This window comes from Ictalurus furcatus, chromosome 28 (genome assembly GCF_023375685.1).
Source record: "Ictalurus furcatus strain D&B chromosome 28, Billie_1.0, whole genome shotgun sequence".
Classification (NCBI taxonomy): domain Eukaryota; kingdom Metazoa; phylum Chordata; class Actinopteri; order Siluriformes; family Ictaluridae; genus Ictalurus; species Ictalurus furcatus.
In genome coordinates this window covers 19,039,660-19,063,529 of record NC_071282.1, presented here as the reverse complement: position 1 = coordinate 19,063,529, position 23,870 = coordinate 19,039,660, and the positions used below count along the sequence as shown (strand labels likewise).

Here is a 23,870-nt window from a genome sequence, read left to right as displayed (position 1 = left end):
TCACTGTACAGGTTTAAATGCTTTGTGAAATGTCAATAAATTTGTTCGAATTCCTACCGATGTACTGTTTTTCATGCAGCATGCATGTGCGTGTGTGTACTCAAGGTGGCGCTATTCAACTTGTGACCCTAGAAATACAGTACATCTGGCTCTCCTTGGTGAGTCGGATCATCTGACTCGGCTCATCGATAAGAGTCGGTTCACAAACAGTTTCTGCGGTATTATGACCCGTGACTGTTCTTCTTTGGATACCCAAGTCTGGAATTGTTGAACGAAATCTTACTCTAGCTACTAATGAATGAAACAGCGTTACTCCAAGGGCTGAAATGGCCGACTCGTTCACAAACGACACGTCACAGGGGTGTACCGTTGTGATATTGTTCTCTCACAAAAAACAAAAGCTGTGCAGAACGTTGCGTCATTCCTACTCGATTTTATTAGCAATTTTATTCTTTGGGGGGGTTTTTTAAAACGTTGCTGGGGAAACTGCACCGTCAATCGTTCTGTGAACTGACACGCCTCTACAGCTCAATCGCATGGTAAATGTCACTCATCGTTTGTGTTTACCGAAATTATTTAAAGTCGCATCTTTAACGATAAAACATTCATGAAACTATGTTATTAGCACGTCTAGTTTTGGATATAAACGTATAGGAGAACACACTCCGAGCGTGAGAGAATAAGAAGGGGGAGGGGGGGGATGAAGCTTTTGTTCAAACAGAATTTTATTTGATAAGAATCTACGATGGCTGTAAACCCCTACTCTGCTCTCACTCACACACACACACACACACACACACACCACCTGAAACAATTTAGAACTTTAGGATTTTTTCTCTTGATTTCTCTCTCTCTCGCGCGGTTTGTCAAATAAAACAAAACGAAGTATATGTAACAAAACGAAGACGGAAACACGGAGGCTGGAATGTTTTCCTTGGGGCTTTTTTTGTTTTTTTTTTAAACTCAAAAAAAAAAAAAAACAACATTTTTATGGACTGCAGTGAAGTCAGGTGTCTGATCTCCACGGCTCGTTCATTCATCCTTCTGTCTGTCCGTCCGTCTGTTCCTCCTCCGTCACCTCTCCACGCTTCTTCTGCAAAAATCGGTTTTAAAAAGGGTCAGGGGTCGAGCCTAGGCTCAGTGAGACGGAGTGACTCGGGGTGGAGGTGCGATGAAGACGAGTCACTCACCTTCAGCATGTTGTAATGTTCCAGGCTGCTGCAGTGTTGCGACTTGGCCTTTTTCTCGTCCGTGTAGAAAACGTTACACAGCTTGCAGAAGAAGCCGCTCTTGGGGACGACGTAGCTGATACCTGAGCGGCGGACAAAAGAATTTCCCTGAGATGATTTTTAAACAGTATTAAAGGAGTTCCCACCTACGCTGGACTCGTATCACCTGCTTTTCAGAATATTTCGCTCCGAGAAATGAACACGTCGGCACGATAATATTTGTATCTACGACACCGATTTCACACGTCTAATCACACACCTTCAGATCAAAAGGGTTTTAAGATCACGAGAAACATTTCAGTCGAGTGTCCACAAACGTTTATAAATAGTAAATAAATGATACATTTATTAATTATAAATAAAAATCAGCAGTCGAGTAACTGCGCTACATTTATAGTAAACAATTAGAAAGGTTACGATTAATTCCTTTGTTTCTCTCTAAATGTTTCACCACTACTACGACGTCACTGCACAGTCTGAAGCACACGATTACACAGAACGTCTTTGAAGCGTGACAGAAAAAGTGCGGGCTCCATGAAGACGTGGTGTGTGAAGGTTGGAAGAAGGTAGAAGAACTGGAGTGTCCTGCACAGAACCCTGACCTCAACCCCACTGAACACCTTTGGGAGGAACTGGAACTGGAGTCTCCTTACATCAACATCAGCACCTGACCTCAACCTCACTAACGCCCACTTGCCTCCACTGGGTGTCTCTTTCTTACCCACGGGGTTGTCGGGTTGGTAGGGTCCGAGGGGGGTCTGGTCTTTCTCCTCTTCCTCCGAATCTTCACCCTCGGCTGCAGGATCTCCACACACACCTTCAGAGCTGGAAACAGGACTGTGGCGGTCCTACACACACACACATTAAAGCGTATAAATATCTACATGTAAAGTCAGCACATTAATAATTTTGTATAAATAAATAAATAACTAACTCGGTTTTGTATTTACCTCCCCGCTGCTGTTTTTGGCCGTCTGGCCGTTCTCTCTCCTGTCCTCGATGTTTCTCCCCAGCTTCGGCTCGTACCAGCACTCAAACTTATCCGCTGGAGTCCTGAGAGACAAGACACACACACACACACACACACACACAGAGACAGTTAAGTGTATAAATCTACTTTATATAAATGTAAACAGCAGGACAGTCGCGTGCTATTCTCTTTGTATTCGGATAAAAGGGTTTTTTATGTCAGGGGAATAAGGCGATATGAGCGTGTAAACAACTCGCATCCACTCTTACGCTTCTATTTATTCCCCTAACTACACTGAAATGTGAATTTATTATTTATTATTTTATTTTTTAAACATTTCTGTGCATTCTTCTGTGTTATACGTGATGGTGAATCCTAGTGCGCATGAAGTGACTTTAGGTTCGAGGAAAGCAGCACACGTTACAGTTAAGAACTACACACATGGACTTTTTATTATTATTATTTAAACTCACCAGGGAATCAGAGAGTCTCCTTTCCTGCACTTAGTAATCTTTAGCGGAGTGCCGTAGAATTTAAGAGGCCAGGGTAAGTACCTCTGGATCATTTTCTCAGCCGCTTCCACTGTCTCCATTTGGATATAACACTGAGAGAGAGAGAGAGAGAGACAGAGAGAGAGAGAGAGAGAGAGAACATTGAGGTTTTGTGGATATTTAATACTTCTAATAGTATTAAATATACTAGATCTTTAACTCTGTACGAACACAGCACTGAAACTCTCATGGCCAGCAGTGGAATATATATTTTAAATCACAATACCTACCTTGCCTTTATGATCATAGTGTGAATTACTGTATGAAAGTCCTGCAGTACTAAAGGAACACTTCATTTTTGATTGAACAAAGCCATGCGTTATTGTTACTTATTCTCACCTTATCGTTATATGCATTATTATTTATAATTAGATTGCTGTGTGTAACATGGGCGTGTCTTCACACACTCATATTCCTCTATAACGCTCTGACTTGTTGTAAAAATCCTTTAATGCCTTTTACAGCATAAATCATGGACTTATAAAGAAAGAAATGGAGGGGTGTGTGTGTGTGTGTGTGTGTTTTTGTTCTTTACTCACCGTTCCATACACTCTGTTGAAGCAATAGGCGGTGATTTTCCCAAAAGGCCGTGCGAGTCTGAGGAGGGACTTGTCTGAATACTTGAAAGGAGGAAGCATGCTGATAAACAACGTTCTGCCACTGGGACCCTACACACACACACACACACACACACACACACACACACACACACACACACACACACACACACGTTTACAGCACTCCGGACACGATATAAAAAGTATAAATTGCAGATCTATGATGACGGCAGATGATAAGCAGTATCCGTGTTCATACCTCAATGGTGTGGAAGGCCAGACACAGCGACACGGACACGGGTCTCCCACACAGCTTCGACCTCTTACTGCTTTTATAGTACTTCACCATCTCGTGTGCTTTCTCCACAGATTCCAGTTCAATCAGAGCCTGAGGAGCAAAACACAGCGGTCAAACAAGACGCAACCGGGAGGAGAGACCTTCAGAACGTGAGATGCCACCTGAGCTGCTCCTGCTTCTGTTACTAATTCTATATTAAATGCTATTAGGTCACACTTCGGGGTTTCATACGGTGAGGAATATTGCACTTTCATATTTTAGAGATTTAGTGAAAACACACACACACCTCGTGTCTGTAGTAGGAGATGGCGAAGTTGACCACTTCACCGAATGGGGCGGCCATCTTGAACAGAGCTTCTCTCATGGCTTTCTTACGAGTCTCTTTAAACTCGTTCCTGATGGGTCTCACAACAACAACCTTACCCTCCTGCATACGTGCACGCACACACACGTACATACTCGTTATATATATATAAAATGTATGTTACAAAAGTTGTTCTAAATGGCTACAAGACTGTAAATTGGATTTGATGTGATTTTAATACTAACCTGGGGTTCGGAGGACTCTATCAGGAGGAAAAAACATAAATCAATTAATAATAATAATAACAATAATAATAATAATACTAATCCACAAAAACAATTATCCACACACACACAATTGTAAATAGAGAGAGAGCAGTTTCTACCTAACGAATCTCCGGCCGTGTTGTCCAGCTCATCCAGAGTGACAAAGTCATCCATGTTATCTGGGAACTCCATGTCCTCCATATCATCCTACAGAACAGAGAACACACACACGCGTTTTTTGTTATTTTTATTCAAATAATAACACACCTTCACCGAATCACTGCAGCCCAGCCTCCTTCACTGTGAGAAACAGAGGCCTAACCCGTGACTGACAGGTACATAGACCACGTCTCCTTCCCCAAGCCACACCTCCTTGTGATTAGTTAGAGTTATGAACAAACCTGTTCCTCCACGTCCTCCTCGGATCCTCGCTCTCCTTTACTCTCGTCTTTTCCCTCCTGAACTTGCGCCTCTTCCTCTTTCCTCTCCTCCTTGGCATCAACCTGCTCCACTCCTTCCTTCTCCGCCGCCTCCTCCTTCTCTTGTACTTCTTCCGTCATCACGGCGATGCTCTCCGCTTCCCCTTTGTCTACCAGGCCGTGTTCTTCCTCCACCTGAATGCCTTCCTCGTTCGCCACATCGTCCTCCTTCATCTCGGCCTCCTCGCCTTCTTTCTTCTCTCCCTCCTTCTCCTCTTTTTTCTCCCCCTCCTTCTCCTCTTTCTTCTCCCCCTCCTTCTCGTCGGTCTTCTCCTTGTCCTTGACGTTGGACGCACTCTTGGAGGAAGACGAATCGCTTTTCTGTCTGCTGCTGCTGCTGCTGTGGCTCTTGCTGGAGTCGGACTTTTTGGAGGAAGAACGCTCGGGGCTGCTGTCTCTGGAAACGAGTGACGCAAAATTTTTTTACATGGATAAGAGGAACAAAAACACTTATTTTCCGTGTAAAAAAAAAAAAAAGACGCTTAATGATGCTGCTATACATGCATGCGTCCACTAGAGGGAGTTCACTGTCTCAGAATCACTGATCATCTCTGCAAGTAGATGTTTCACTGATTTATTTAGTTTATTTATAATTTAAACCTGCTACCTAAATGCTAAGAAAGTGAAATTATCCCCTTGTCCTGAGTGTGTGTGTGTGTGTGTGTGTGTGTGTATCAGCTACAGTAATACTGCTTGGTTTCAGAAATACGTGTCCGACATTACAGACAAAACAAGCACCGAGAGTTAAAGTTTACTGCCCTGCAAGTACAATTTCTTGCTGTGTCTTATTAGAATCCAAATTAAGCAGGTAAAGCTAAAACAGTAATAATAATAAGAAGAGAATCAGCAGCTCCATTCTAACACTCAACGTTGCTGACTTGTGGAATATTTCCCAGTGAAACGGTGGTTATTGTTATGGTTATGAAGAACAGAGCGTCTCTTACCGTATGTTTGATCGGGAGGACATGGACACTTTGATGCTCTTGTCTTGAATCCTCAGTGGGTTGGAGTGATAGTACTTCACCATGATGTCCGCGTCACGCCAATCCACCATCTCTATCAGAGCCTAACACAGACCAAAAGAAAAAGGTTAACTTCAAGATCCGTAATAAAACTGTCCGAAAATAAAGCGGAACACGTTTCATTCAGTCCTGAAGGTTGTGACGTGAAGTGTTTAGACTCTGTACCTTGTCTTCAGTGAATTTGGAATAGCGCACTTCCCCGAATAAAGCCGCCAGTTCCAGCACCTTGTCCTCGGTCTCTTTCCCCAGAGGCAGACGCGAGAAACACACCACCGACGGGGCGGACGACTTCGAGCGCTTCGTCGACGGCTCGTACGCTTCTGGAGGCTGTTGAGCACGTACGCGCACACACACGCACACACACACACACACACACACACACACACACACACACCCCAACCAGCACAGCAAAACAACGTTAACCATACCAACACGTGTACACACACTGACACGAACTCCCTCAGTCTGAAAACAGACCTTTTATTTCGGGTTTCTAGATTTTCAGAATAATCTCAGAACGTTAATTTTCAGAATAATCTTAAAAAGTAACTCAGTAGGTAACAAGCAGAAGCCACACCTGAGTCTACTGAAAGCCAAGATCAGCCGATTAAACAGGTGGAATCAGGTGTGAATACCCGCACCCACACCGGCCCTTTACAGATAAGATCGGACTCCCCTGGATTAGATATCATGATGGAATATATTTTTTGCCGTATTTTAAAAAAAAATTGTTTACGGTATCAGTATAAAGACATCATACTTAAATAAAATATTTATTTACTGAAAATATGAAGGATTAATTCAGTATTTAAAAAAAAACAACACTAAAATATGTTTTTGATTTGTTCACATGTACAGTTTTGTTTTCTCGTCCCAATTTTTCTTTTTTCTTTCTTTTTTATTTTAAAGTTTAGTTTTTTTAGTAGATCATTTTAGTTTAAAATGATCCGAAAGCTAATCTTTACCCGGATTCACTCAGGAACGTCAGATTTATTGGCAGTGTGTAATGTTTATGATAATAACCGTAGTAATACATGTATAATGCACGTACGTGGATGACCTCCACGGTCGGGGATAAACACAGACTGATGCGCTGACCCTTAATATAAGCGGGTTTAGTCTGATAGTGAGTCACCATGTCCTTCGCTTCTGCATGAGAGCTGAACTCCAGAAATCCCTAGAACACAGGAAACATGATATAAATAACGACGTGAACAGAAAGAACAGCAAGTTTTTAACACAATAACAGGAAACATGCTGTATTTCTTTACTATCTAGAATTATTTCTTCACGTGTTATTACCTTAAAAGGGAAGATGAGATGCTTCACTATGGTTCCAAACGGTTTTCCCAGTGCCAACATGTCCGCCACGGCCATGCTGCCCATCGGATATTTGGCCACTACCACCTTCGTGAAGGGCTGAAAGTCATCGACATGGAGCAGAGAGTCAGGCTCAAGAGCATCGTAAGGGAAAATATACAGTATTAATGATTCATTCCACATGATTACTACATCATCATCATGTACCTTAGGAGGGTGAAAAAAACGCTCTGAAGTTGAGGATAGGTCTCCTAAAAACACACACACACACACAACATGCATTAGCATCAGATATAAAGATAAACCTGTGTCAAGGAAAGACAATTTAAAAAAAAAAAAAAAAAAAAAACACAGTTCACATAGGAAAGGAAACTGAAAACAAAAAGGAAGGGAAGCACAGAGTAAATGCACAGAATTTAAAAAAGAGAAGAAGGAAAGAAAGAAGGAAAGAAAGAAGGAAGACAAATGAGAGAGAATTAAAGAAAGGAAAGGAAACTTAAAAGAAAAAAGAAGGAAACAGCTCAGGGGGAAAAAAGGATTAAAGAAGAGAAAGAATAAACAAAGGAAAAGAAAAATATTTTAAGGACAGAGGAGAGAGAGAGAAAGTGAAGAAAATAAAGGATTGATGAGAAAGAAAGACAAACGAGATAGAAATAAAAGAAATAAATGGAAAAGAAAGAGCAAACAGTAAATAAAAATAAATCTAAGAAAGAAAGAAAGAAAGTGCTACATTAATAACTGATCTTACTTTAGAATAAACAGTTAAAACATTAAAACCAGTAGAATAATCGTGTTGTGTAAGGACGTTTATTGGTTTCAGGTGTATAATAATGCGCTTTTTGGAGACCGGTGGCGTACCTGTGCTCCGTTCTGAACTGTAGGACCGTTTACTGGGCAGAGCCGAGCGAGAACCTCGACGAGACGAGTACGAGTCATCCCCTGAGCCGGACCTGCAGGAACACGGCGCGGTGGGAAATATAATCAACACAGTAGTGTTAGACTCGCAGCGTTATTCTGTATACGAGACTGTCATTCAGAGTAACGCAGGAAAATAGAGATTCTTCTTCAATACAGGCACAAACTGAGTTTTGGGTTTTAATACCCTTTAGTTAGAGACAAACAGATATATAACTGTAATAATTTCACCATGACTGAAATCAAGCTTGTTTTTAATTTTAAAAAATCTGAAGTTTTAAACAATTTTTCACTGAAGATTGCACAGATGTGACCTGCATGGGAGGCGTGTCAGGACAACGCCACTGCAAGACTACAGTTTGGCAATGAGCATACAGGGAAAGACCAGGCCTTTTGGAATAATGTGCTCTGGACACAGGAATCAGAGTTGAGTTGTTTGGTCACAGTAACAGCAGACATGTTTGACAGAGACCAAAGACAGCTTTTCAGGAGAAGCACCTCATACCAACTGTGAAGCACGGTGTGGAAATGTTATGGTTTGGGGTTGCTTCACTGCCTCAGGGGCTGGACAACTTGCGTTCATTGATTCAGCTATGAATTCTGCATCATATCAAAGAGCGCTTGAAGATAACGTGAGGCCGTCTGTCTGAAAACTGAAGTTGAACTGAAAGTGGACCTTTCAACAGGATAATGATCCTAAACACACTCGCAAATCCACCAAGGAACGGCTCAAAAAGAAGAAATGGAGGGATATGGAACGGCCGAGTCAAAGCCCGGATTTGAATCATGTTGAAATGTCGTGGGGGGATTTGAAACAGGCAGAACATGCAAGAAAACCCTCAAACATCTTGCAACTGAAAGAATATTACATGGAAGAGCGGCCAAAAATTCCATAAAGCCTTTATGGACAATTCTACAAAACACCTAGAAGTTATTTCTGCTAAAGGGGGCAATGCTAGCTTCTGAAGCCAAGGGTGTACTTACTTTTTCCACAGAAAAATATCACATCTATCGATTCAAAGTTCATCCAGCATTTTTAATTCAACAGAACGACATATATATAATATATTATAATATCTCACACATTCTTTGCAATGTCTAAAATTTACGAGTATCAGTTTGTAAGCACAAATCGATTGCAACCTTCTGCAGGTTTTTTTAATTTATTTGATTTTTTCTGTGAGTGCTGACCAACAAATGGATTATACTGTATACTATGTGTAAATAGCAAATAAACAAAAAGTGTGATTTTATCTTAGCCACTATTATCAATACTCATGGTTTATAAATAATATAGAGACGGAGCTCTGTGTTGTTAAGCAGCAGGGAAACTTACAGCATCATGAACTCTCTCCGTGCTTTGGTGTGTCGGATTCCCCGGATGTGACTGTGCCATGCCTGAAGAACAATCACACACACACACACACACACAGTGTGTTATTCTATATTGTGCCTTTCTTGTGGAAAACTTCTCAAATTGGCAAATTGCAATCGCACAAAATAGTTCTGAGACCTTTCAGCTATAATCGTGTTTGACGCGCATGAATCGAGGAGAGCTTTGGCTGAACGCTCGTCGTGAATCTGCGTCGATTTCGAAAAACGGCGAGCTCGGCCGAACACTGCGGCGTTTGCCTTAATTTCCGCAATCGCAAAAAAAACAGATACGCGAACATTCTTCAAATTGAGCTTGGCGTAATAAGGAGATTATTTCCCCCAGCCCATTAGCATGGACATTAGCAAACTAGCTGTCCCGTGGGTTTGTCGCCGTCCTACTGGTGGAGTTTAGACGTGCGTCGTAGCAGCGCACATACACTGAGATTTCACGTTGAAATTTCTCGCACCGACACAACTGCATGACGTCGTATCAGCTCAACGAATATTTTTACAATGTGCGATTTCCCCCCCCCCCCCGGAACGGTGTTAAGTCGGCTTAACGCACATTTCCACTTAATTCTACAAGTCTTTCCTTACCGTATATAACCGGACCATTTCTCTGATCGACGAATGCACTGTTAAGCGTGACGCTCGCCTGGACGATAACCACGGTAAGCAATAAGTGATCGTACTCTGACGTGTTTTGATTTTTTACCTTGGAGCCATTGCTCTCAGTCTTGCAGAGTGTACAGATGTGCGGGAAAACCGTCGGTTTGTCATCGAACTCGTTTTCCTCTGGCGTCACTCCCTCTCCGCTCTGTCTCTCTCGGGATGACTTCCTCGTTCTGGAGTCCTTCCTTCCTCCCGTACTCGCTCGCTCCGCCCTCCTGTGACCCTCCCCCTTCCCATGATGCTCCGGGTCGTGGCCGGACGCTTGACGTGAAGAACTCGACGCTGGCGGGCTTTCACGTTTCTCTTTTCCTTTTTCCGAAGTTTCCGTATCCTCGTCGGCCTGTTTAGGCTCCGCCTCCGGTTTGTCGCTACAGTCCGTGTCGGTAGCGGCGGCCGCCTTTTCGGCTCGCTTGGCTTTGAGCTGCATGATGAGATACGGTAAGGTTTCCACGCTGATCTCGTTCTCGGGGATCTGAGCCAAAGCCTCGACGTCCTCCGAGCTCAGACCCAGGGCCGAGTACACGTTCTGAGCGCTCATGGGGGCTGCGTCGCCCGCGTCGCCCGCATTGTCCGAAGACTCCATCTTCAAATCAGGATGCTGGAGTGGAGAGGAAATCCTCTCTCAGTGGTTACACTACGGGGACAAACAACAACAAAACCCCAGACAAACAGAAATAAATACATTAGAAATAAACAGACAGCTCAAATATATATTTTATTTCTATATTTTGCAATAGCTCTGGATATTATTGTGATCCAGGTTGAGGATGTTTAAAGATAAACAACATTTATTACATAGGAACAATTCACTTTATGCAGTTTAACTAAATGTCTAAAGCCAATACATTTCACAACTAAATAAATTACTAATAATATAAACATTCAATTAAATCTTCTCAATTATTAACTCATGACGTTATATACCGGAGCAAAAATGAACAAATACCATTTTAAAAAATTCTTTTTTAGGTTTTAATGTACATATTCCAAGAACAACAAGGTCTTTTTTTTTGCTAGTCGTTTAAGACACGCGCTCGCATGCTAATTTAGGTCACATTCTGAGTGTGTATATATACACACACACACCTCCACTTACTACTCAGAAATGTATAAATTAACCAAAAAAAAAATTAGCAATTTTCACATATGGGTCGATAAATATTTATAATTCAATCAGATGTCTCGAGGTTTTAAAGTAGCTAGCTAACGCTAGCGCAAACACACCAACGGTTTACTAGCCAGCAAGATGCTAAACTTAAAGCTAAACGTTGGTTGTTGTGTTTGTTTTACTTCCATGTTTCAGATTAATTCACGATACTTCGCGTTATTATCATTAGTGAAACTTTAGCGCCATTTGGATGAATTAAAAATATATATTTTTTCATTATTCTAACTCTAATGGGGAAAATAGCTAGCGTTAACTAGCGTAGAGTATACAAAAAAAACAACCTAGCACGCGAGCCAACGTAACCCAAATCGCTCCCTACTGGACATCTAGTCCCCTAGGTAGGGTTCAGGACACTTTCACTTCACACGCTATGTAGTGCTCTTGTGGAGGGAGTAGCGACCCGTTTGTATTTCCGCCACACATTGTGTTACAGATCAGACTAAAAATCCGATGTTCGTTTTAAATATGCGTGTTATAAAACTGTTATAAAATACAACCATGGAAAAGGGTCATGAATCTGTGGTATTTTATAACAGATTGCGTTATGCGGTGTTATTTGTCGCGCTAACGTTATCTAGGCTAAGCTAACTGGCTAAGTAAAGCGTTGCCATAATGGTCATATTGTAAACAGTGAAGTAGCCGCTTTCACGCAGGCGTCATAAATGCAAACATTTCAAAAAAGAATTTAGCATAAATACCGAAGTGTGTTTGACGAACCCCTCTTTTTTTCGATATATGAAAGTACTCCGCAAATATCCACGCAGCTGAAATCTTCACTTCGCCATGTTTTTGTGCACAGTGGGCCGAACTGCCTCTCACAGGGCTGGGCTGATTCACACCGCGATACCGGTACCGGCGATCAAATACTGCTGTCGATATCGATACTATTCAATAAGAGCCAGGAAAAATAGAAGAAAAAAATGTTCGACTGTACAGCTAGGAGACTGTACGTTGACATAAACAATTTATGGCACTAAAGCTGTATGCCTGGTACAGTTTTATTTTTATTTCAGTTTCATTTGATTGTATTTAATAGCACTGCATCTACTCAGAATCGTATTGCTCTGTATAGTAGTTAATGAAGTTACTATTATTATTATTATTATGTCTACTCCTACTACTATACAGTTTATAACTGTTAATAACAGAGCTGGGAGGCAAAGACTGGAGAAAAAATATGGATTTTATTACAGTTACAATAAAATAATATTATATAAACATGACCTCAAATGATTATATCCCATGAAAATGTTTAACATTGGCTTTCTGAAAATAACAAAAAAGTAAATAAACTAAAACATGTCCTTTATTTTATATATATATATATATATATATATATATATATATATATATATATATATATATATATATATATAAAAATCCTGCTTTTAGTCTTCCATGGAAAAATACTGACAATATTTACACATTCTCAGACACAAAACACCTTGAACAAAAACAGAGAGGAGTAATAATCAAATCTGGCCACATTCGTTCGTGATATCAATACCGATATTCAGTTCTTTAGTCAGCATTTCAGCAGCTGAAATATTACAGAATATGGCATAGAAAATACATAGTCTATAAAAAATAACGTGTATATAATATTTATAATGGCTTTTTTTAGATGATCAAGTCATTAGAACGTTTCATGTCTGTCTTGTAAAAGAAATTTTACAAATGGACACACCCTGATCCGCGCACACACTGTCATCGACAATCCAGTAAAAAAAAAAAGAAAAAAACTGTATTGTGAATCGATATTAATAAGGCTCGGGTAGAGACCGGCTAAAAGTTTAGAGCTTGGTTTGTTGTAGAGAAACGTTGTCTTTCTTCGTTTCCTCCCTTTGGGTGCAGATGGTTTTCGTCTCGGGGCGATGAGAGGTTTTGTCTCGTTTCTTCTGGACGCTGTGCCAAACGCCGTAGCCGAAATAGATCAGCAGCCCTGAAAAGCAGATTAATCCGGTTATTGTTTGTTGAGAACACAGAGAGAAAAGTGATCATACTGTAGATATGTCATGGGTTCAATCTGGAATGTAGTGAATATATGACAGGGTAAGATAAGATAAGATAAGTGAGTCAGGAACTGAAGAAATGTCGCACCAAGTGTGCCATAGGATTGGCTGCAGAGTAATTTTTTTAAACTAGCTTAATTTGGTGTAAAAATCTGTCCTGTCTGCTGCTCCTCCTCCAAGCACAGGGCAGCGTGATTCCTGTCCCAATGGATTTCTATTAGCTCTTCATGCAGTTCCATTTTTGACCACTAGGTGTAATAATAACTCTATAGAGCTAAATGGGGCAGTGAGTGCGCTGTACCAGAATTAGGCATCATCTAGAACTGCGAGCAAATCTAAGGAACGTCAGCATACACTTGACAAATAGCAGAAAAAAAAGAAAAAAAAAACGTTTGAGGATTTTATGAAGATTAACGATGTGCCTCAGCTGGGCAATACAAGTGTTGGTGTTACCTATTGCCATCCACACTGCGTAACGGATCCACGTCTCTCCTCCCAGCTGAACCATCAGATAAATGTTGACGAAAGTGCTGAGGATGGGAAGCACCGGCACAAGAGGAACCTGCAGCAAGGACATTTAGTTTTTAGCCACTATAGAAAGTGTAAGTAAAGTCTGATGAAGGTTATATTCCAGAGTCTCACCATGAAGGCGGCTTTGGTGCTGCTCTGTGGTTGTCTCCAGATGATGACGAGCGCAGTGAGTAAAAACAGCACGAGTACGCAGATGATCAGAATCATCCACCACGTCCCCACCACGTCCAACCCCTTCGTCAGAATCACACTCACAGCCATTGTCAACACGACTGAAACACACACACACACACACACAGATTGTGTCACCAAGAGACTTGCTAATGAAGGTGTAAATGTTGCATTCTTGAATCTGAATCTGTCAGAAGGAAATTTGCTGACAGCAGCGCAGCTCCAAATCACAAGTTTAAATCATCATTTCTATAGTAACAGCTCATTCACAGGGAATTATATACTCATGTACTGTCTTTTATTCATTAGCTATCCAATACCCTGTTGCTAATAAGCTATTTAACATGTTCCTATAAATTAGCACATTTTGCTAAAGCCAGAAACAGACACGCTAAACACATTATCAACGTCGCTACAGACAAAGTGTTCCATAAAAACTAGCTAGTGTTTTTAAGCGATGACTAGCGACAACAAAAGTACAGTATGATGTGAGCTTTATAATCATCTTGTCGTCCATTTTGTTTGCTGCCATTTTATGTCACTACTTAGGGAGTATTGATGCTATGTTGACCGGAAGCTATGGAAGTTTGGTTTTAGCAGTTAAGTGTAATTACAGTGTAATATTATACACTCGGAGTCATTTCTCAACACATTTGAGGGAAATGTTGACATTCTTGACCTGGTTTGGCTAGTTTTCGCTGTGAATGTGCTTTTACAAAAAGATTTAACTGATGCATGCTAGCTAGCTAAATCGTTAGCCTATTGTCCAGTAACAATGGGCAGTCCTTTGGTTTACATATTATCGATTTGCCTGAATTTGCTTAGGATTTTAAAATATTTCATAGGCAGAACATGTGACATACTGTATTTTGCAGTACAATCACATCATTACAGTTATGTTCTGAGTGAAATGATTGTTTTTGAATGAAAGTCGTATAAACAGAAGACTCACTGATGATCATGGTCAGTATGGAGACGACTTTAGAGCTGGTGGCTGTAGGTGAAGATGGCGGTCGCATTAAAGTCCACTTCTCCTTCTCGCTCAGCTTGTCCGAATCCCCTTGGTATCTGTGCGGACACACAGTCATACACACTCACTAAATAGCCATGGTGAGCTTGCGTTTATAGAAGGAGTCTCCAGTGACAGTATCTCTGACAGCGTCGTAAGAGTCAGAGGTAAAGATGTCACTTTTACCGACGTCTTCTTTGCGTTTTTTTTGAGAGAAACAGATAGAGGCTGGTGAGGGAGTGACTGTTTATAGCTGCTATAACGTGACGTGACGTGAAAACAACATTAAATGTAAATATAAATGTACAAAACGTATGAAGTGTCATTCTTTAATAAATAAAAATGTAATTGTTTGTAAATTGCTTGGGCATAAAAGGAATAAAACACTTGGAGGCTTGCTGATGTAGGAAAATAAATAATAGGCTGGTATTAAGAGAATATTATATATTTTATATACTGTATATATTGAGAGAAGGAGGTGAGAGGTAGGGGATGTAAGGGAAAAAGAGGAGGCGCAGGATGAGGAACATGTATAATATAAAGCGTACCTGAGGATGAGGATGCAGATGGCCACCAGCGTGTAGGCAAACAGCGTACCGATGGACATCATGTCCACCAGAGCTTTCAGGTCGAACACAAGCGCCATGATGGCTGCAAAAAACATTTACAAACACGATGTCATTAAATGGCATTAAACAGCACAGCAGCAGACTGAGGGAAAACATGTCCTCGCTGTTTTCTTCTACAGGGTGGAGCAAAAATAAATAAATAAATAAATAAATAAATAATCAGACGATTTATAATCACGTGATAGAAATAATGTTTTTCTGATTTTTATGATGTAATAATGTTAACACTGCATCACAGTCTATCCAGTACCCCTCTACTTTTTTTGAATAAATTTCACTTCACTATAAACATTTCATTCTAAATTCGTCACTTCAGGTGTGTTTCTCAGCTACGTTACCTGCCACTATTCCCGACGTGAGCGTGGCGAAGACGGGACTCTGTCTGGAGCTCATTCGACTCAGGGGTTTGAAGAGAAGTCCATCTCGGGCCATGGCAAACAGGACACGCGGCATCGGGAACATCGCACCCAACAAACTGGCACAAAACGCATGTATTATTTAATAATTACAAAAATACTTCATGAAAATATTTCTTTTCACAATCACCCTCTTTCCCCAAATGTAGTCGAGCAGTAATATACGGCTAATTCGTTTAAATCTTTTCGTAAAATATTCTCATCAAACCGTAGACACGTATTTGTACTGGTGCATTTTACTGTTTAACCTCCGCGGTCACGCAGTCCCCTGAAAAGTTTCGTATCTAAAAGCTGAAAGTGATGAGGATGATAATAACGATAAGATAGACATGCTGTTAGTTTTTTGTTTACGTTTCATCATAGTTTACCCGTTATTATCCAGATCAACCTTGTCCAGATAGAGCGAGATGTTTTCCCAATAAAATAACATCACAAACATTTCTCGGTCCATTATATCTACCTCTATGGAACTATACGTAAAAAATAAAATAAAATAAGTAAATTCTTTGCATACATAGTGTATACACTACATACGTTTGCTACGTAGTGTAACTGTTCACGTTTTTGCTGAAATCTTTTAATTGGTTAAATTAGTTCAATGAAGTTCAGTCCCAATAATTGCTTGTTTTTTTTATTCACGTTCCCTGTGCTTTGTGCATTTAGGCTTTCTCCAGACGGTTTAATAACAGGAAGATGAGTCGAATTATCTTGTATTAGAATGTTTGTTATACTGTATAGAGTACTTTATTATTGTCATTAAGATGTATTGTAATAATTATAATTATACTCTGATTCTCACCCATTTCCTCTTCACTTTCCTCATATGGAGAAGCTTCCTGTTCTTGTTGCCATGGTAATTAATTGGTTTCACCTGTTGCTTATTATCCCTTGTTATCTCTGGTTTTGTCTGTTTGTCTGTTGCTGTGTTTTCTGAACTTTGGTTGCCCAGCATTGATCCCTGAGGTTCCCCTTAACATCTACACTGTCAGGAGAAAGGTACTAAACCGTCCCACTGTTGATGGAGAGGTGCACTTTTTGTACGTTTAGTATCTTTTAAGCAGAAAGGTGCATGTGTCCCTTTAGAGCTCTAATAGGTACTATATCCACATTTCCAGGTGAAATACACATTAAAGATACATAAGATAAGGGTACTACCCCAGAAACAAGGAAATGTACACTTTAGTACCCTTGATTTTTTTTTTTTTCTAAGAGTGCAAGAACTAAATTCATGGGACTTCTGATTACATAAGATAATGAATGTTTTCAGACATTCCTGTTTTAGAAAAATAAATTCTAGGAAGTGCAGCATTAACCACTAAAACTAGTAAATGTTTAACTCTTGGTCTTTCATTTATTCATGTTCGTTGACTTCCTGTCGTTTTTTTTTTATGGGATTTGACATTATCTAAGACTTTATGGTGTTCAACCTCATCACCAAATACATCAGACCCCATCTGTCTGCCTGAGAAACTCATTTTGACACTTGAGAGGATGAAAATGAGGTGAATTACGGCACGTTGTTATGCCTTAAGTTACGTTTAGTGTCAAAATGACCCATTTAAAATCCTATTTATATCACACAAATGATGCATAGGTCTGTCATCACACACACACACACACACACACACACACACACACCTGCCATAAGCATATTGTGATGAACAGAAGGTAGATCAGAGATTTTAAGTATCTGTAATGTTATAAAATAAAAAAAAGAATAAACCCTGGGATCTAGTAGTAAAGCGAATGAGAGGTTGTGTTACCTTGTAGAGAGTGCGCACAGAGACCCGACGGCCACAACGTACTTCGCTGGTTCCCAGCCTACGTGCGTGAAGGCCACAGGGAGAGGGCTCTGGACGCTCAGCAGGTAGTAGGGCATCATGAGCGTGAGAGCGGCCGAAACTCCAAAGTAGGCCAAAAAACAGATCAGGAGCGACGCCACGATACCCACAGGGATCGACTTCTGAGGGTTACGGACCTCCTCACCTTGAAAAGAAGAATAAAAAAAAGTTCTGGCGTAAGTAATGGCAAGGCTTTAGTCTTAGAGGAAAGGTGAAAAAAAAACCTAATGAATATAAATTATATTAGGAAATAAAATGGTGTCTAATTCTTTACATCGCTCACGTATCCCATTTCAGTGCAAAAAATATCATTGTAAAATAAAAGAATCTGTTAGCCCCAGGTGAACTGATTTGAGGAAATATGAACGTCATAGAATAGACCTTAATTTGAATATTGTCTCTTATTTTTAATACAGTCCCCAGTCTGTAGAAATGATACAGCCACAAGCACCCTTTTCAAACAGCTCCGTCAGTGCTTGGACCCCTAGGTGGATCCTGTAGGAATATTTTTTAAAAACCCTTTTTTTCTGTTAAAATTATTATTATTATTATTATTTTGCGTTGTGAGAAATGTGGTCAAAACATGCTTTTGCAAACAAATTTGCTTCTTAAGCCAAAGTGATGATCACATTTCATTATTTTAAAACACTAAAGAATGGTCTTTAGTCCACGATAATCCATTCGGCTGAATTTTTTATTCTTGACCCACATTTTCTCCCAATTTACTCATAGCCAATAAGAAAAAAAAAAATATGCTAACTGCGTGACGCTAACTGGTTGTTAGTGTTATTAGCACGAGGTGAGGGATGTGAGCTGCAACTTTTTTTGGACTAAACAGGAAATTCGCTTCCAGCAAAAAGGGTTAATCCTAATGACGTAAACAAAAATGGCAGATGAAAACAAAAATGAAAGATGTTTAATAGATTATAAGATGATGCACCTGTAGTGGCGATACAATCGAATCCTACAAAAGCGTAGAAGCAGGTTGCAGCTCCAGACAACGTTCCTGCAAATCCAAAAGGGAAAAATCCTCCAGTCCCGTATATCAACGTATCAGTAGTGCTGTTTGGGTTACTGTTTATGGTGAGATAAAAACATATAAATAAATAAATAAAGTTCAGTACATCAGTCCTTAGTTAGATTTCATGTGTTTAAAATCTACTGGAAAACCTTCATGGACTTTTGTGTTGGTTCCTGGTGGTTGTGTAATGGTTCGAAAAGGAATGTAATGGTTCATAATGGTATTTTGTGTTTTATATACAGTAGGTCCTAACAGGAAACACAAGACACACATAGAGCTGGAAAATAATCTATTAATTCAATTAACACTGAATAGACAGTTGCAAAAGTTTACATCCCCTCTTGGTTTCTGGATTGAAAAAAAGAAAGTGTACCTCTATGTTACAATGTAAATCCAAGAAGGTTCAAATGAAATGTTAGTGTATCCACCAACAAATAGTGGGCATGCACGATATTAAAAATATTTGTAGCACATTCTCAACGAGAGACTCACGTCATATCTTAGCGTAAAAAAATATTTGACTGATTTTTTGTTACCACTGACAATTGTGAAACCAAAGACACAGAATGTACCGATAAGAAATGACATTTCTTTGCCTTCTTCATTTTGCCCTAAGGAGGGAGGGGGGGTCTAACTTTTGCACTGAACTGTACTCTGAATATGTTGCTGAATCAAGAACGATTTGACTCCTGAAACCAACCGCTAAAACTAATTCTTATTAAAAAGCATTGCAGTTCTCTGAGGTAATAAAGGAACTTACGTCGATGTGGTGGTGTTGACGATGTCCTCTTCGGTTAGCTGCCAGTTTTTAATGTCACCTTTAATAAATCCAGCAATGATGACGAACAGCAGCACAAGCACGTTTACGGCGGTGAAGATCTTGTTGACCATCGCGGACTCCTTGACTCCGAAAGCAAGGATACCTGAGAAAGATTTACACCCAAGATTTAGAAATAAGAATTCAAAGCACCACATATACTATTACTACTACCGATACTAATGCAGATATTTATAACATTACATTTAAATTCAATTTTAATTTACAAGTATATTTATATTTTGAGGTTAAAATGGAAATTGGACAATTTACAGTTTATCCTGAGAATTTATGTTATTTTAAAATAATGGTTCAGGATCATTGAGTAGCATCTGATTTTTAAATCCTGCCTGATTAAAAAAATATATATCTCCAGGAAAAAGATTACATTTGTTTGGTAATCTTTAGTACTACGGGCACACAAACTTTTGGACTTGACTCTAACATCTGTGAGGGAAATTACTCATTTTTACTTTGTAATAATTTTGTTCTTGTTCATGTTCATCAGATGATAACGCCTAAGAAGGCCATGTGATGTCACTGAGATCGTACAGAGACACAGACACGTTCTTCTGTTCAAGGTTCGTCTAAACATCTTCCAATGTCCTAAAATAAAGCCTGTTCGAACTGCCTCAAACCGCTTCTATCGGGACACAGAAATATGTCATGCTCTGCGTTTCATATATGTAGTAGTGGTTCAGCACGAGCACTTCAGACGCTCTCATTATTCTATCCTGCTTTATTCTATCCTGTATTAACCATCTTTCTGTAATAAACCTTTTTACCTTCAGAGGACGAGTCTGCGAGTGTTGTCTAATTTCCACGACACATCTGATTTATGGTGTAACTCACCTGCCAGAAGCATAATAAGTGCAGCTGCAAAGAAGTCTGGGTAAGGAGCGAGTCCAGGTAAGTTCATGGCTACATTGTTCCTCATATAAGAATCGATGACATTCCCTATGAGGTCATCAAACGTTCCGCTCCAGGCCCGGGCGACGCTGGACGTACCTGCGGAAATTCAGCGAAAATATCTACTCAGCATGTACGCAGTTATTCATTATTCGTCTGTCAATATTCTCATGGATTTATATTCCTAGTGCCATATTTCTCCATCCCAAGATCCTTCGTTCTCTGTGCTCTCAGTTCCCTGAGCTATATTTTCCCAAAGTGCATATATTTTAGGGTTCTACATTCCCAGGTTCCACTTATGTGTTCTCAGGTACCTATATTTCCAGTATTCCATGGTATATTTTCCCATTTAAAGGCGTTATGTTCCCGATGATCTCTCTCAGGGGGGCTGTGTGTATTTTTTCACATATTTTCAACCTCCCATGTTCCCAGAGAATTTTTCCTTGGTTAGTTATTCGGCTGTGGTCCCTGTGTACTATATTTTCATGGCCCTGTATTCTCACTTCCCTGTATTTCCAGAATCCTATATTTTCAGGAAATGTCTCCCAACTTCCTAGATTTCGAGGTTCCTACGTTCCCGACGGGCTATTTTTTCTGGGGTCTTTTTCTCCCTGTGCCATGTATTTTCAAGGTCCTATGTTTCCCAGGGTACTAAATTCCCAAGGCCACATTTTCCCTTTGAATATTTTCTTAGGGTTCCCTGTTCCCAAGGTAATATTTTCCCAATGTCCATTATCTCTAGGTCCTATATTCCAAGTGCATTCATTCCCAGGGGTTTATAATTGCAGGTCAAATTTGTCAGGTCTCTATGGCTATTTTCCCAGAGAAGATATAATTGGCTATGCTGATATGGACCTTGATCATAAATGAATATAGATACTGATAAACTGATATTATTATTTTTATGACCAACATTTTTTTGCTTTGTCTGAATCCAAAGCATTATGAGTTCTGTTGTCTTGCCTATGATGTAGGACAGCAGCAGGTTCCATCCTGTAATGAAGGCCCACACTTCACCCACAGTCACGTAGCTGTACAGATACGCAGAACCTGTTTTGGGCACACGGGCGCCGAACTCGGCGTAACACAGCCCAGCAAACACGGATGCCACGGCGGCGATGAAGAAGGAGACGATGATGCTGGGGCCGGATACAGTGCGCGCCACCTCACCCGAGAGCACGTAGACGCCAGCGCCCAGGGTGCTGCCCACGCCCAGTGCCACCAGGTCCAGCGTAGTCAAACAGCGGCAGAAATCAGAGCTCTCGCCATCCGGCTCCAGCGGCTTCACCCGGGACAGACCCTTTAGGAAGGTGAGCAGCTTAGAGCAAGGCATCCTGGGATGAAGAATAAATTCATCTGTCATTCAGTCAATAAATTATTCATTCAGAAATGATCAGTGATTTAAAAAAGCAGGAATTGTTGTAAGAGGATTGTTGTAATTGTTACTGTATTTGTTTTTGTTTTTTTAAAGAAATTGATTTATTAAAGATTTATGAAATTTGTAACTTTTTATAGTTACACTTAATGTTATGGAACATCCAATTACCAATTTGCATGTATAGCAAATAATGATCTTAACAGAAGGACAGTTTGCCTTTTAGCCTCACTGAACAGATCTCATGTGAATTTTAATGCTGAAAGAAGACCATGTTGTAAAAAAAAAAAAATATCCTATCCACATTTAGTTTTAACTTGAAATACGTTTAAACAAGTGTGGACACTTGAAAATTTGACTCAAGTACAATTTTACTGCTACTTTTAACGATTAAAATTAAAATACAATGCCACACACACTTTCACCTAAATTGCAACTTGGTACATCACATGACCACGTACTTTACACGTATTTCACACACATTTTCACGATTTTTCTAGTGAGTCGACGTCACCTTTTTGTGTAATTTTGTCAATTTCTTGAATTCTATTGGCTGTACAGATGTCAGATTTTGACCGGAAGTCAAATAAATATTGTAGTTTAAGCACAGACTATGACCTTTAATGTGTCATGTGTGCCTATTAAAGTGGGGTCTATAAGCCCCCAGTATCACTCACATTTGGAATTTTTGCACTTTTCCCCATTTTGAGGACCCCATAAGAAAAAAACTGGCATTCTGTGCTGACGTCTGAGCATTCCCACAGATAGAAAACATGTTTTCCTTGATCTCTGCCAAATTTCACGTGGCTGGGAATAATATTTCTGGAGATATTAGATCCTAAACATGGCTTTCCAGAGAATTGTACTATGTAATGTGCGTCAGTTCATGTGTATGAAAAAAAAATCACAGACCTTGATTTTAGGGCAAAATATAACAAATAAAAAAAAACAAAAACAGGATGAACAAATCTGGGAATATTGTTTTCTGTACTTTTTATTCTCCTTAAAAGATAACAGTCATATAAACTGTAAATCTTATATCACATAAAGTCTGATGTCAGAGGTGATCATGTCGTCCTCCGCCTGTCCTCCACCCACACAGAAATCCAGTTACGATCAGGAGGAGGATCACTTACGAGGAATTTGACTTTGCAGCTGATTACATCGATACAGAGCAAGTAATAAAACTAATATATGAATAGTGCGTGTATTAAAGATTAGATTCCCTTCAATAACATTGTAGTTTACATGATTTACACGATTAAACCTTAAAAACATCGATAAATCTGTCACTGACTCCCGTATCCAATACCTCCAACACTCCGAAATCTCACTCCATGTGAAATGATACATTTAATAAACGTAACGCTGCTATAATTAATCGTGTCCTCGTGTTTGAATCGTCTGCTTTTACCTGGAAACCATTTATCAAAATGTTCCGGTTTTTTAAATTTTGCTTAAATTTTGTTTGTTTTTTTGATCTGAATCATTCTGATTGTAAATAAAGTTCTTTAAATAAAAAAAGAGAAGATTCTGAGAGAGAAAATTCTGCATCTATGAACCTCACAGATAATCTACATCTCACACAAGTCTGATCTGAAGGATATTTCCGAATTCTCTCATTTCTTTCTCATGCGAAAGAGATTTTATTCCAAGAAGGTTTCAGGAGAAATCATTCGGACGTCACCGAGAACACACTGAGAGAGAGAGAGGTGGATGTTGTTCGAGCGGTAGAGAAACGTTCATATTAAGTACAGAAATTGCTCCCGTGCCTTCTAACGTTGTCTTCTTGTCAGAGTTTTAACTCTCGAATCAAGTCCAAATCTCAGAATTCAATTTTACAGAATTCACACACGTTAGAAAGCAAATGACAGGATTACAGACGTGTGTGCTGATGCGTTCATTTCAATCTAATCTAGACATTTTTTAATAAAAAAGCACTCCATTTAAATAGTGAAGCTGTATATGTGAGTGCTCTTACCTGAGGGCTCAGAGTGCAGTGTGGGCAACGTCT

At 39.8% G+C, this 23,870-nt stretch overlaps 2 protein-coding genes across 2 annotated transcripts; both read right to left on the bottom strand.

Moving 5' to 3' along the window:
• Positions 1 to 79: 79 nt before the first annotated feature.
• zgc:152816 (uncharacterized protein LOC777712 homolog) lies at positions 80 to 11,953 on the bottom strand. Its single transcript, XM_053617937.1, has 20 exons — positions 11,824 to 11,953; positions 10,001 to 10,591; positions 9,248 to 9,309; positions 7,855 to 7,946; positions 7,204 to 7,247; positions 6,979 to 7,095; positions 6,728 to 6,853; positions 5,842 to 6,003; positions 5,599 to 5,720; positions 4,577 to 5,051; positions 4,295 to 4,382; positions 4,155 to 4,171; positions 3,892 to 4,032; positions 3,567 to 3,695; positions 3,290 to 3,418; positions 2,673 to 2,803; positions 2,180 to 2,282; positions 1,951 to 2,077; positions 1,191 to 1,312; positions 80 to 1,093 (listed from the first exon to the last, which is right to left on the bottom strand). Exons 2-20 carry the CDS (start codon positions 10,538 to 10,540, stop codon positions 1,037 to 1,039), a joined length of 2,784 nt encoding a protein of 927 aa, XP_053473912.1. The 5' UTR covers positions 10,541 to 10,591; positions 11,824 to 11,953; the 3' UTR covers positions 80 to 1,036.
• A 552-nt stretch (positions 11,954 to 12,505) lies between these two features.
• Positions 12,506 to 23,866, bottom strand: zgc:175280 (cationic amino acid transporter 2 family protein). The gene is made up of 12 exons (XM_053617938.1): positions 23,838 to 23,866; positions 21,445 to 21,815; positions 20,425 to 20,580; positions 19,516 to 19,678; positions 18,675 to 18,808; positions 17,657 to 17,879; positions 15,816 to 15,952; positions 15,397 to 15,499; positions 14,792 to 14,907; positions 13,780 to 13,940; positions 13,591 to 13,699; positions 12,506 to 13,067 (listed from the first exon to the last, which is right to left on the bottom strand). Exons 2-12 carry the CDS (start codon positions 21,812 to 21,814, stop codon positions 12,919 to 12,921), a joined length of 1,821 nt encoding a protein of 606 aa, XP_053473913.1. The 5' UTR covers position 21,815; positions 23,838 to 23,866; the 3' UTR covers positions 12,506 to 12,918.
• Positions 23,867 to 23,870: the final 4 nt, after the last annotated feature.